Source organism: Gracilinanus agilis, chromosome 1 (genome assembly GCF_016433145.1).
Source record: "Gracilinanus agilis isolate LMUSP501 chromosome 1, AgileGrace, whole genome shotgun sequence".
Classification (NCBI taxonomy): Eukaryota; Metazoa; Chordata; class Mammalia; order Didelphimorphia; family Didelphidae; genus Gracilinanus; species Gracilinanus agilis.
In genome coordinates, this window is record NC_058130.1 from 184572577 (window position 1) to 184585864 (window position 13288).

The 13288-nt window shown below is 43.2% G+C and overlaps 1 protein-coding gene across 1 annotated transcript in view; it reads left to right on the forward strand.

The window, feature by feature from the left end:
• Positions 1–13288, forward strand: part of BMERB1 (bMERB domain containing 1) — a 142477-nt gene extending 129189 nt beyond the window's left edge. The window contains exons 3-6 of the mRNA XM_044657342.1: positions 2561–2634; positions 6706–6820; positions 9134–9216; positions 12967–13288. Coding sequence (XP_044513277.1) covers positions 2561–2634; positions 6706–6820; positions 9134–9216; positions 12967–13079 — 385 coding nt within the window. The 3' untranslated portion in view covers positions 13080–13288. The remainder of the gene's footprint in view (positions 1–2560; positions 2635–6705; positions 6821–9133; positions 9217–12966) is intronic.

Here is a 13288-nt window from a genome sequence, read left to right on the forward strand (position 1 = left end):
AAAGAAAGAAAGAAAGAAAGAAAGAAAGAAAGAAAGAAAGAAAGAAAGAAAGAAAGAAAGAAAGAAAGAAAGAAAGAAAGAAAGAAAGAAAGAAAGAAAGAAAGAAAGAAAGAAAGAAAGTAGGAATGACTATAAACAAAGCATTTTTAAAAATATACCAAAGAGGGCAGAAAGGACTGCAGAAGAAGCAGGCTACTTTTGTTATTATTATGTCAAATTTAACATACACACTAAAAACAAACTACATAAGTGAAATTCATTTTCATTTAAAATCCTATTTTTCTTTTCTCTTTCTTGTATATTAAAATGTTTGTATTTTGGGGTGTTTAATATAAAAAAGAAAATTTATATTAAAAATAAACTGGCCTATTGAGTTCATTCAGTCTTCTAGGAAATGTAGTTTACAGACTTCCCTCAATTAATGAGGCCTTCTCTGAAGCATTTTTGGGAATGTGATATCCTGGACCATTCTTCTATGTCTGAAATGGAGATATTTTTATTGCCTACGTCCAAGGTTTGTTGAAAGGAAAACATTTTAAACACTTGGGTAGGGGCAGCTGGGTAGGTCAGTGGATTGAGAGTCAGGCCTACAGATGGGAGGTCCTAGGTTCAAATCTGGCCTCAGACACTTCCCAGCTGTGTGACCCTGAACAAGTCACTTGATCCCCATTGCGCACCCTTACTACTCTTCCACCAAGGAGCCAATACACAGAAGTTAAGGGTTTAAAAAAAACCAACTTGGGTACTAAGTCAGACTTCCACTTACTGTAGCTCTGTGACTTTGCACATTTCACTCTGACCTTCTTTTTTTCTTTTTGACCCTTTTTCCTTATCTGAAAAATGAGGGAGACTTTTGCCTTACCTATGTCAGGAGATTGCTATGAGAAACAAATGAGATTGTATAAAAGTTCTCTATTAAGTGTAAAAACAAGTGCCCTCCCCAGAGAGATTACTTTGTATATCCTTCATAGATATATTTTGTATGGAGATACTTTAAATTTATCATTATCTTTGTATACTGTATATTGTTTCTTTCCAAGACTATGAACTCCTCGAGAGCAGAGCCTGTTAGGTTTTACTTCAGCATCCCCAGAGCCTAATACTGTCCTTTTGTTGTTCAGTTGTTTCAGTCATGTCTGACTCTTCATGACCCATTAGGGGTTTTCTTGGCAAGGATACTGGAGTGGTTTGCCGTTTTCTTCTCAAGCTCATTTTACAGATGAGGAAACTAAAACCAACAGGGTTAAGTGACTTGCCCAGGGTCACACAGGTAGGAAGTATCTGAGGCCAGATTTGAACTTATGAAGATAAGTCTCCCAGATGCCAGACCTGGTGGGCTATCCACTGTACCACCTAGCTGCCCAATATTGTCACGTACTTAATAAATGCTTATTGATTGAATGATATAATGAAATGGAAAGGATTTCATTTTTATTGGGGATGAACTAAAGGATATTTGAATTTCTGACCTCTCAAAAAGGAGAGAGACAGGCCTTGTGATTTCACTGACATGGAACTCCCTTTGCCAATACAAGCTGGCACCTTCTCTGTAACTTAGAATCTTAGAATCTAGTTTCCTAGAAAAACAGAGAAGTTCAATGACTTACCCAAGTTAATATAGCCAGTATGTGTCAGAGGCAGGACTTGATCTAAGCTCTTCCAGGGTTTAAGGCTGGCATTATTCCACAGCTCTACCTCTCAGCCTTTCAAAATGAATTGTATGGGGCAGCTAGGTAGCACAGTGGATAGAGCACCAGACTTGGAGTTGGGAGGATCTGGGTTCAAATCTGGCCTCAGCCACTTCCTAGCTGGGCAAGTTACTTAACCCTGGTTGCCTGCCCTTTGCTGCTATTCTGTCTTAGAATTGATACTGACAGATAGCACAAGTTTTTAAAAATGTGGGTTGAAATTTAAAGCTGCTTAAACTAAAAAATAATTGCCTGCCATTATTGTCTCTCCCCTTTTTTGCTTGTCTGCCCTTAATTTCCTTCTCTCTCCTTTTTTTGTTCTGCCTAATGTTTTCTTTTTCATATGAAAAATTATAAAGCTGTACTATCAGTTAATTCCAACACTTTAGGCTGATTTCACATCTTGATGAATAAAAGGGCAGGGGTGTATTTTCAAAGCAACACAAGGGAAGCACTAATAAAAAAGCAGCTAATGAGGAACCTGCGGGAAACATTTGCATCCATCTGGCCTGGCACAAATAAGCCTGAGGGATAGTGGGCACCTGCTAGGATTCTCCCTTCCTACCCTGCCCCCCAAACCTGGATATATGCCTTTCTTTTTATAAAATGATATCTCAAGTGGCTTTGGTAACAAATACCTCATCAGTCAGGGATGAAGTGATTGGTTCAGGCCCCTGGCATTAGAAGAAGACATTTTTGAGTAGCAAAAAACACATTATCATGGGAGTCTGGGGGGGAGGGGGTAAAGGTAGATTTTGACAAGGCTTCAGAGAGGAATAACCTGATTCTGCGCTTGAGGTGTGATTTCTCTCTCTCTCTCTCTCTCTCTCTCTCTCTCTCTCTCTCTCTCTCTCTCTCTCCTGTTTGTACAGGATGGATGATATCCAACTGTGCAAGGACATCATGGACCTTAAACAAGAGCTACAGAATTTAGTCGCCATTCCAGGTAACAGTTCAGATGTTTCAGAAATTCTTGGGGTAGGGTGGGGTGGTCCAAGAGCCTGTTCTCTCCCTAATTCACTATGCCTAGAAGATTGGACCATTCTTCCCTTCTTGTTGTCTACAGTGTTAGCTTTTTTTTGTGTTCCCAGTGATAAGTGAAATATGTGGCACACAGTAAGATCTTAGTAAATACTTGTTTATAAATTTTGTTTTATAACTCTTACTTTCTATCTTAGTAGCAACTCAAAGACAAAAGGGCAAAGGCTAAGTAAACAGGGTAAGTGCCTTGCCCAGGGTCACACAATTAGGAAGTGTCTAAAGCCGGATTTGAACCCAGGGCCTCTCAATGCCAGGCCTGGCATTTTATCCACTGTACCACTTAACTGACCCTTAATAAAAACTTGTTGATTGGCTGAGTGACATCTGCAATATGTATCAATAATATACTTCTAGCCCACAGACTTTCCCCACTGGCACTCTCTATAGACCAGTGATGGTGAACCTTTTAGAGATGGAGTGTTAGGTCCCACCCCCACCACACCCCCCAGACCATATACTGTGCCCCTCCCTCCCACCAAGTTCTGGACACACCCTGGTCCCCCCCTTACCCCACACAGAGGAGGGAGGAAGCACTCCCATTGGGCTGCTGGGTGGAGGGGCAAGTGAAGTGATGAATGTCCTCAGCAAGTATAGAGAGGGGGAGTGGAGTGGTCGGAGTGCTCTGTTCCCTTCCAGCTCTGCCACCTGTGAGCCACCCACCTTACCCACTGTACACTCCCATTGGGCTGCTGGGCAGAGGGGTGTGTTGTTAAAAAATGGCATCAGGTAAAGTGGAGAGGGAGAAGGGAGCAGCTCTACCAGAGACCCTCTGCCTTTCTATAACAAACTGGGAGGCAGGAGGGCAGCCACATGGTCCCAGAGAGCACTCTGCTTGCTATCTTTGGCACCTGTACCTTAGATTTGCCATCACTGCTATAGACCTTTCCACACAACCCTTCTAGTACGATTCTGACTTATCTCCCTTGCCCTGTAGGAGGAACACTCATTAAGATGTTGTCTTATTATGCTGGAAAAAACTTCATCAAATCATATGGTACAATAGAAGAGCTGACATAAGGTGTTCTAAAATAGTACACCTTGTATAACACTTTAAGGTTTACACAGCACTTTCTATGTATTATTCCATTTAAGTCTTACAACAGTCCTTCAGGGGAAGGAGGGACAACACGTAAAATTATTCTCATTTTACAGACAAGTAAACTGAGGCTCACTGAAGTTAAGTTGTTCATGGTCATAAAACTAATGTCAGGGGGTGGTATTTGAACCCATGCTCTTGGAGACAGCTCTTCCTGTCTCCAAATTCAGGGCTCTATCTGTTATACCAAGTTCCATCTCAACCACTGGATTTAGACTCCAAAGAACTGGCTTCAGATCTCAGCTCTGCTAACTTATTTAATTTAAACAAAATGCTTGACCTCAATTTCCTCATCTATAAAATGAGAGGTCTATGATAGTTGATTTCTTTTTTTTTCGGGGCAGGGAATAGGGTTGGTTGCTTTCTATGGTCCCTTTGGCCTCCTTAGCTTGTGATCCTTGTGTAACCCTTCCTTTAATTTACAGATGAAGTTGAACCCTAATGAAGAAAAGAGCCTTGCCCAAGATCACAGTTTGTAGCGGAGGCAGAACCATAGCCAAGCCTTTTGACTCCCAGCCCTATGTTCTTTCCACCACAAAGTAACCTCTCAATTAAAGATGAGAAACTAGAAGGAGAGGCCAAGAGATTTGCCATGATCCTACTGCAATGCTTGTTTGAGGGTTATCAGTCCCCTGGTCATGGCTCCTTGGTCTAGAGTCCAACTGATGCCAATTTTTTTCTCAGCCCAGCTTCTTCCCTGAATAAACCAGAGTACTCAGCAGGCACCCTCCTCCTTATCTTTACTCCACCTCCTTATTTTCTCACCAAGAGTTCTCCCTTTCTATTTTCAGAGTTGTACCAGGTTCTAGATGAATTTAGCTGAGGTTAGAGGAAAATCAGAGCTCTTGGCAATATGTCAATAAAAGTATTAAGTAAAAAATACACCAAAACCACAGGAAAATTCTGTTTCTCAAGGCAGGGACAAAGCAGAGCCTACCTCCTCCTTAGCTGCTGATGTGAAGATGCTTTGGTCTGTGAAGGGCACAAGAAAAATCAATCCCAAACTTCGTTGTTCTTCTAAGCCTATGCCTGAATCCCTTCATTGAGGAATGTAGCATTTTTCAACCATTCATCATCACTCCTAGAGATTCACCATCATTCCATGGTGTTCCCATCTCTTCCTTTTTTTGAATCTTTTCTTAGTTCTCTTTGTATTATCTTGGTCATTCCTTGATCTCTTTTCCAGTTTAGCCTTTTATTTTTGATCTGGCCACAGGACAGGGATGGGTTCTAGTTCACCTGTCTAGGAATGCCTAGGTTAAAATTTGAACTCAAGACACTTAAGAGTCCTTGTGACCCTGGGCAAGTTATTTGACCCCTGAGTTTATCCCAGTTTCCTCATCTGTAAAGTGGGTAGCATCTGCCTTCCAGGGTTGTTATGAAGATAAAATGAAATAATAATTGTATGGTGCTTAGCACAGTGCCTGACAGATAGTGCTACATACATATTAAAAACATTTTTTTAATTTAAAATTTCATCTGGGTGCCTTTATGGCCTTCTATCTGCTCTCTTTTTATGTTTCTTTAAAATTTCATTGGCTCACTTTCTCCCCTGTCCCCCCTCCATTACTTTCATTGGGCACCTGTTCTTCCTCCTCTAACCAGCAGACACCCTCCCTCTGACAAATAAGTAAAAACAAGTAAAACAAATCAACATATTGGCTGCATCTAAAAATGTATGCCTTATTTTTCATTTCTGGTTCATCTCCTCTGCCAATCAGAGGGAAATGTGATTTATCATCAGTCATGATTGGTCAATGCCCAGAGTTCTACTATCTTTCAAACGTCTTTTCATTACATTGTCTTGTAAATTGTTCTGGTTGTGCTCATGTCATTCTTCAATCGATATGAATTCTCTCAAGATTCTCTTTTGTTATTTTTTATTGCAAAGTAATATTCCATTATATTCATATGCCATAATTCATTTAGTTGTGTTCCAACAGATGGGCACCTACTTTGTTTCCAGTTCTTTGCTACAACAAAAAGGCTGCTATCAATATTTTTGTGCATGAGTCCTTTCTGTCTTTGACTTTTTTCAGATAGACACTCAATAATTTTATCACTGAGTCAAAGGCTATGACTGCCATGGTAAGAATTAATTAGCGCATGTGGATTGACTGAAAGCACCATAAAATGTCAATTGTTGTTATTTTGTTATTTTAAGCAAGAATTGGAGGAATTCAACTAATCTGGATCTCCCAGGATCAAATGGATCTCCCTCTTCACATTGACAATAGTATCTGTTTTATCTAAGTTAAGTTGGAGATACAGAGAGAAGACTCTCCTGGTCTTCCTTTAATCAATGCCTTTTGTTTTCACATCCACTTCACCAATACCTTGCTCATCTGTCTCCCACCTAGAGAGCTCTTCTTTATAAAAAAAAAATTAAAAGAGAAAGAGGCAACTAGGTGGCACAATGGAGAGAGTGCCAGGCCTGAAGTCACGAAGACTTGTCTTCATGAGTTCAAACCCAGCCAAAGACACTTACTAGCTGTATGACCCTGGGCAAGTCACATGACCATGTTTGCCTTAGTTTCTTCATCTGTAAAATGAGAAAATGGTAAACCACTCTAATATATTTGCCTAGAAAACCCTCAAATAAGTCATGAAGCGTCAGTCAAAACTGAGCAGCAAAAAAAGAAAGAGAAGAAATTCAGAAAAATCAGTCACCATGTTGCTGTGTCTGTAGTATCATATATAGTCTTCTACTCCCCTAAACCCCAACTTCTGCAATGAAGGAAAGGAGGAGCATTTTCCTGATTCTTCTTCAGAGCCGAGTGTGACCATTACAATTATATAATGTCTAGTGGTCAGTGCCCTCTGAAAAGCCAAAGTAGCCCTTTAGTTAATTTCTTTCTTTTTCCCTTTCTCTCTTTTCAGAAAAAGAAAAAACAAAACTACAAAAGCAGAGGGAAGATGAATTGATCCAAAAGATCCACAAATTGGTGCAAAAGAGAGACTTCCTGGTGGACGATGCTGAAGTAGAGCGATTACGGTGAGCGTAACAAATGGCCCTGTGTCAGTTCTCCAGAGGAGACAAAATGTGGAGCAAGTCGAGACATCTTTGGATCCAGGAACACTGTTGATCCTGCTGTCCTTGTCATGCCCATCCTCAAAATCATCAAGGGTAGAGGGAAGTTGGGTCATCTGAGGGCCATTTCTATTCCAGCCATTAAGTGATGGGTCTAGTGAGAGGCACCTGCTCTGAGCCTCAGCCTTGCCCTAGTGGTACAAAGTGGGAATGATTATTGCAGGTTGGCCCCTGAATATCAACTTCAAAAGGATGACTCTTTGGCGCCCCTGCAGTGATTTTTTTAGCAAGGGCTCTAATATTGGGTGGGTAGCTTACATGATGCCCTTGATGATTTTTTTTTAAATTTTAAACCCCTAACTTCTGTGTGTATTGACTTATAGGTGGAAGATTGGTAAGGGTAGGCAATGGGGGGTCAAGTGACTTGCCCAGGGTCACACAGCTGGGAAGTGTCTGAGGCCAGATTTGAACCTAGGACCTCCTGTCTCTAGGCCTGACTCTCAATCCACTGAGCTACCCAGCTGCCCCACCTTGATGATTTTTTTAGACCCTTCCCTTCTTTCTTAAAATCAATATTGTGTATTGTTTCCAAGGCAGAAAAGCAGAAAGGGCTAGGCAATGGGAATCAAATGGCTTGCCCAGGATCACACAACTAGTGGCCAGATTTGAACCCAGAACCTCCCATCTCTGAGGCTGGATTTCAATCCACTGACCCACCCAACTTCCCTCTACCCTTGATGATTTTGAGGATGGGCATGACAAGGACAGCAGGATCAACAGTGTTCCTGGATCCAAAGAGCTTCCATTCTATCAATGAGACAGCATTTCCAAGGGAGCAGTGACCAAGGGGAAAAGTTTTGTTCTGAAGAATCATAGGAATAGTGAATGGAGCCTTAGGGAAGTCCATGTTCAGGCCCTTTACAGAAATAATGGTAATTTTGGTTTGATTTGTGTTCTTAGAATAAGAGGTAAAAGTGGAGGTAGGGAAATGAAGAGTACATATATGGTGGCAGAACAGCTGGCAAAATGTCTAAACTAGATGGAAGCATGGAGCATGGTCGTGGGCAGACTAGACAGAACGAGGGTTGGTGAATTTGTACTCATTCATAATCAGGACGTTTCGGCCCAAGGTAAAATTTCAAAACTGAGTGGGGTTAACTTTCCCCTCTAATCACAGTTTGGTGTCTAGAAATCTGAACTGGCCGGTCCTTTTCCAAGTAGGGATAGTGGGCAGGACTGATGGCCAGATGTCTGGGACAAAGGGATGAGATGATGGAGTGGATGGGTAGAGGACATCCTTAGGCTCAGAGAGTTGGAGAAGCAGTGGTACTTTAGGCAGCCAGATGGTGAGAGGAAGCCAGTTCTGGTCTGCTATGCCAGTGAGCATAGCAATAAGGACTTCACTGAAAAGCGATGGCTGCCTTCAGAAGGCACAGTCTGCACTGGTGCTCTGTGTTTGTGTTACGATTAAAATGGATATAGATGGATATAGATAAAAGTATTAATATTTTAATTAAAGCCATGTTGGTAAATTTAAGAAAGACCACACACCTGCTAAGATCTAATTCAAATCACCCGCCATGCCTTCTGCCCACCTGGCTGCCTCGCACCAAAGAGAGCCTCCCAATCAAGTCCTCTCTATTTAAACTATGCTTTACATTGGCTCACGTCACCACGTAAGAGAGGAAACCCCTTGAATCATGGGAAATGTAGTTTCAAAGTCCCCTAAATGTCCACAGGAAGTTTATGTCCTATATCTAAATATTTAAGGCTCAAATGAACCCCAAATTTCCACTAACACATTTGGAAACGAACTCAGTCTTGGAGGGCTTCCCAGTCCCGGAGCTTCAGTCTCTCTGAGACTACTGCAGGGGTGATAAGTTTAGAGTTGGGGACCTCCTTGCAGAGTTTGTCACATGTTGCTTTGTCAAACAGAACCAGATGGTTGAGCTTGTCTCAAACTTCTCCCTTGGATCACTTCTTCTTAGCTTTGGCCCCAGACAGTTAGTGATCAGGAAACTTCACTCATAGTCCTCGATATAGACCTTGGAATTCTACCCTGAGCCCCACTCAGATTTCTGCCCAGGCAAAGAAAGAGCTATGGCTTGCCTGCTTTAGACGTGGCTTGTAAAACTCGACAGTCCTTGAACCACATCTCAACATCCCTCTCCCACTGTAGTTTGTCTTCTTCCAGTTTTTATTACAGATTTAAAGATTCTTTAATCTTTTTGTAGTTCATAGGCCTTTTCTCTTCTTTCTTCACATCTGCCCTAACAGGGAACAAGAAGAAGACAAGGAAATGGCAGAATTTCTGAGAATCAAGTTAAAACCTCTAGAAAAAGTAACCAAATCTCCAGCCAGTGAGTGTCTTGTTCTCAATATATATTTATATTCTTTTAATTTTTTTTTTGTCAAGGGGGGAAAAAATGGGAGAGGGGAGCTGGGAATATGTAAAAAGCTCTACATTTAGGTCAGAATACATTCCGTGAACAAAGTGAGATACTCTCCAGAAAATCATGAAATGGCAACACATATCTTGGTCTGCTCAGTGTTCAAGAAAAGGAGCCTTGAACATGGAGTCACAGGACCTGAGTTTGAATTTCAGACCTGCTACCTTGGGCACTTCATCAGGCAGTCAATAGTTTTTAATCACCTAGGCACTGGAGGAAAGGTAAAAAATAGTCCCACCACTTCTGAGAAACTCAGTCTAATGAGGGTATATATATATATATATATATGATGGATTGGAGATTATCAACAGAAGGAAGGCTGTAGAATTAAGGAGATTTGGGACAGGTTTCCTGTAGAAGATGAGATTATATAGAACCTAAAGTAAGCCAGGGAAGCCAAGAGGTAGTTGAGAAGGGAAAATATTCCACACATAGGAGCCAGCCAGTGAAATATGCCTGGAATGGGGTGGCTAGGTGGCACAGTGGATAGAGTACCATGCCTGGGTTCAAATTTTGCCTCAGATACTTCTAGCTGTGTGACCCTGGGCAGGCACTTAGCACTGTTTGCCTAGGCCTTACCCTTCTATCTTAGAGTTATTACTAGGACAGAAAATAAAGATTTTTTTTAAATATGCCTGGAGTTGGGAGATGAATTATCTTGTTTAAGGAACAACAAGGAGAACAGATTGCAGAGTATATGGGGGAGGGGTATAATGTACAAGAAGACTTGAAAGGTAGTATTGGAGGTGGGAGGTCATAAAGATTTTGAACACCTGAGGATTTTGTATTTAATCCTGGAAGCAATAGGGAGCCACTGAAGTTTATCAAGTAGGGCTGATAACAAGGTCAAACTTGCAATTTAGAAGGATCACTTTGACAAAGGATGGACTAGAGTGAGGACACATTTGTGACAGAGAGACCAATGAGCAGGCAAGTCATTTTATTTCTCTTGGCCTCAGTTTCTTTATGTGGGACAAGACTAGTGGACCTTCAAGTTCCCTTCTAGATTTAGTCTATGATCCAATGGTTTTCATCCATGGAGATCTGCATTCTCATAAACAGGGACATAGGGTTTTAGGCTAAGGGCTTCAGGAGCTCTCTGGGTAGGCTGCAGGATCCAGGAGTCCATCTACTGGAGAAGGGCTAGGGTTCATCAAAGATACCAGACCCTTCTCTCTAAGTAGATCCCTAGAGGAATACACAGCACATATTCCACCATTATCCAGTATCCACAGCGAAACTAGTCAGCCTGAACAACCTTTCCCAATTTGGAACTAGGCAAGGAGCTGCAGAACAGTAATAAGAGCTCACATTTCTATAGAGCAGTGATGACAAACCTATGGCACAGGTGCCAAAAAGGGCATGTAGAGCCCTCTCTGTGGGCACGCCTGTAGTCATCCTCCAGAGTTGGTCACTAGGAAGCCAGAGGGACTTGGGGTAGAGCTGTTCCCCTCCCCTTCTCCACCACACCTGAGGACATTCCTCACTTCCCCCATCCCTCTGCCCAGCAGCCCAATGGGAGCTCTTCTTCCCTCCCCGTCTGGAGTAAAGATTGGGCTTGGCCGGGAGATAGGGTGGGTTGGGGTGGGGCATGGCACAGCACTTGCTCTTCTAAAAGGTCTGCTGTCACTGCTATAGAGCCTTAGGGTTTGTAAAATACATATACTTAGCTCCAAAAGGATCCTTTGAGGGACATGCTTTTATTACCCCCACTTAACAGTTGAGAAAACTGAAGCTTGGAAAGGTTAAGTGCTTTACCCAGGTTAGAATAAGTATCCTAGGGAGGATTCAAACCCAGATTATCCTGGAGTCATAGTTAGTGCTCCATCCAAGAGGAAAGAAAAAAAGCATTTATGTAGCATCTATGTGCCAAGTATTGTGCTAGGCACTTTACAGATATTATTTCATTTGATTCTCACAACAGCTCTAGAATTTAGGGACTATTAATTGTTCCATTTTATAGCCAATAAAACTGAGGCAAACAGAGGATAAATGACTCCAGCTACTAAGTGTCTGAAGCAGGATCTGAACTCACGTCTTCTTGACTCTAGGCCCAGCTCTCTAGCAAGTACTACTTAGAGAACAATAGTAGCCACCAGATTGGATCAAGAGGAGAAAGAGAAAGGTTGAGAATACCAATGTCTCAGTCATGGCTAAAATCCCAAACAAGACCCAGCAGAGTCTGATCCTTGGATACTTGGAGAAAGTGACTATTTCTCCCTGGGGGGTGGGGAATCCCCTCTGCTAAGAACTAGTAAACATTCTTGATGATGTGTTTGAAGCTGATGAGGGAAGGGAAACACAACTCATAAGCAGGGGCAGCTAGGTGGCTCAGGGCCTAGAGCTGGGAGGCCCTGGGCTCCTGGGCAAGTCACTTAATTGCAACTGCCTTAGGCTGTCAGCCCTTACTGCTCTCTTCTGCCCTTGAATCAAAACTTAGACTTGATTTAAGATGGAAGGAAGAGGTTAAGTTAAAATGATAAAGTCGAAGGCTAACCTGCCCTCTGTGACCTCATGTAGGGGAGCTGGTGTTGAGCAGGAGAGAAGAGTAGAGGAGAAGAGAGAGAAAAAGAGTGAGGGAGGAGGGGGGAGGGAGAGAAAGAAGGAGAGAAGGGAGAGAGGGAAGGAGGAAGGAAGAGAGAGAAGGAGGAAAAGAGAGAGGGAGGGAGGGAGAGAGGAAGAGAGGGGGAGAGAGGAAGAGAGAAAGAGGGATGGAGAGAGGAGAGAGGGAGGGAAGGAAAAAGGGAGGGGGAAGGAAGGAAAGCAATAGAAAGGAGAAAGGGGGAAAAGAGGGAGGGAGGAGGGGGAGAGAGAGAGAGGGGGTGGGGGGAAGGGAGAGGCCATTAATGATGGTAACAGCTCACATTTCTATAGCAGGTTTATGAAGTATTTTCCTCACAAAGCCCTATATGATAGGTAAAATAAATATTATGATCCCCATTTTTAACATGCATGGGAAAAAAATTGAATGAGATTGAGTGAAGTCGGTTAATTAAAGCCCAAGGTGCCATCTGCAGACTCCCGTTCTCCCTAATTATAAGGTGTTAACACAGAGTGTTGGACCCAGAGTTGGGAAGACGTGAGTTCCAGTCCTGCCTTGGGCATTTACTTGCTGTGTGTCTTGGAGGCAAACCTTTAGCTAACCTCTTTACCCCTTCAGTTTTTTCATCTGTAAAAGTCATAGCGACAGTATTTACCCGTTGGGGTTGTTAGGTGGAGATCACGTCTGCTTTCTGCAAGCCTGAATAGAGTCTTAAAATCCAATGTCCCCCAGCCAGCCAAAAGCATTTCTGAAGAGCGTGCGGGGTGCCAGGCCCTGTGCTAAGCTGTGAGGGCACAAAGAAAAGGCGCAGTGGTGTGTGCCCTCAAGGAGCCCACCTTCTCGTGGAGCTATTAAATATGCAAGCGATGAGGAGCTAACAGCAGCGATTTGTTTTTTCCTTTACTAACATTTAGCTCTAGTTAAAGACTTCCTTCCTTCCTTTACTCCTCAGGACCGCCCGAGGGACCCTCTGGGTGGGATGGGGACAGATGAGACAGAGATTTGGTTAAACTCTGGTCGCTTTAGGTGGGCGCGGGCCAGGTGGGAGTTAAGGGCGGAGCTGGGGCTGTGATGCTGTTCCACCAGCACGTCTCGCGTTCATTGCTCTGTTCCCACAGGCTCTCCAGCAGAGAAGAAGGCAGAACCTCCCCCTACCAAGCCTACGGTGGCCAAGACGGGCATCGCGCTCATTAAGGATTGCTGTGGGGCCACCCAGTGCAACGTCATGTAGCCCGCGGAGGGCTCTCCCGTGGCCTTGGGGCCGCCTCCACCCTCTTCTCTTCAAGCCCCCATTTCACCGGGGCCCAAATGAAACAAAAACTTTCCTAGGCAGAAGGGATGGAAGGCAAGCCCGATTCTGCCATTGGGGCCATGGGCATGGTGGGGCCCAGCCGTCATGTACAGAGTGTAGCAATAGGGAGTCCCTCACTGTTGCATGGC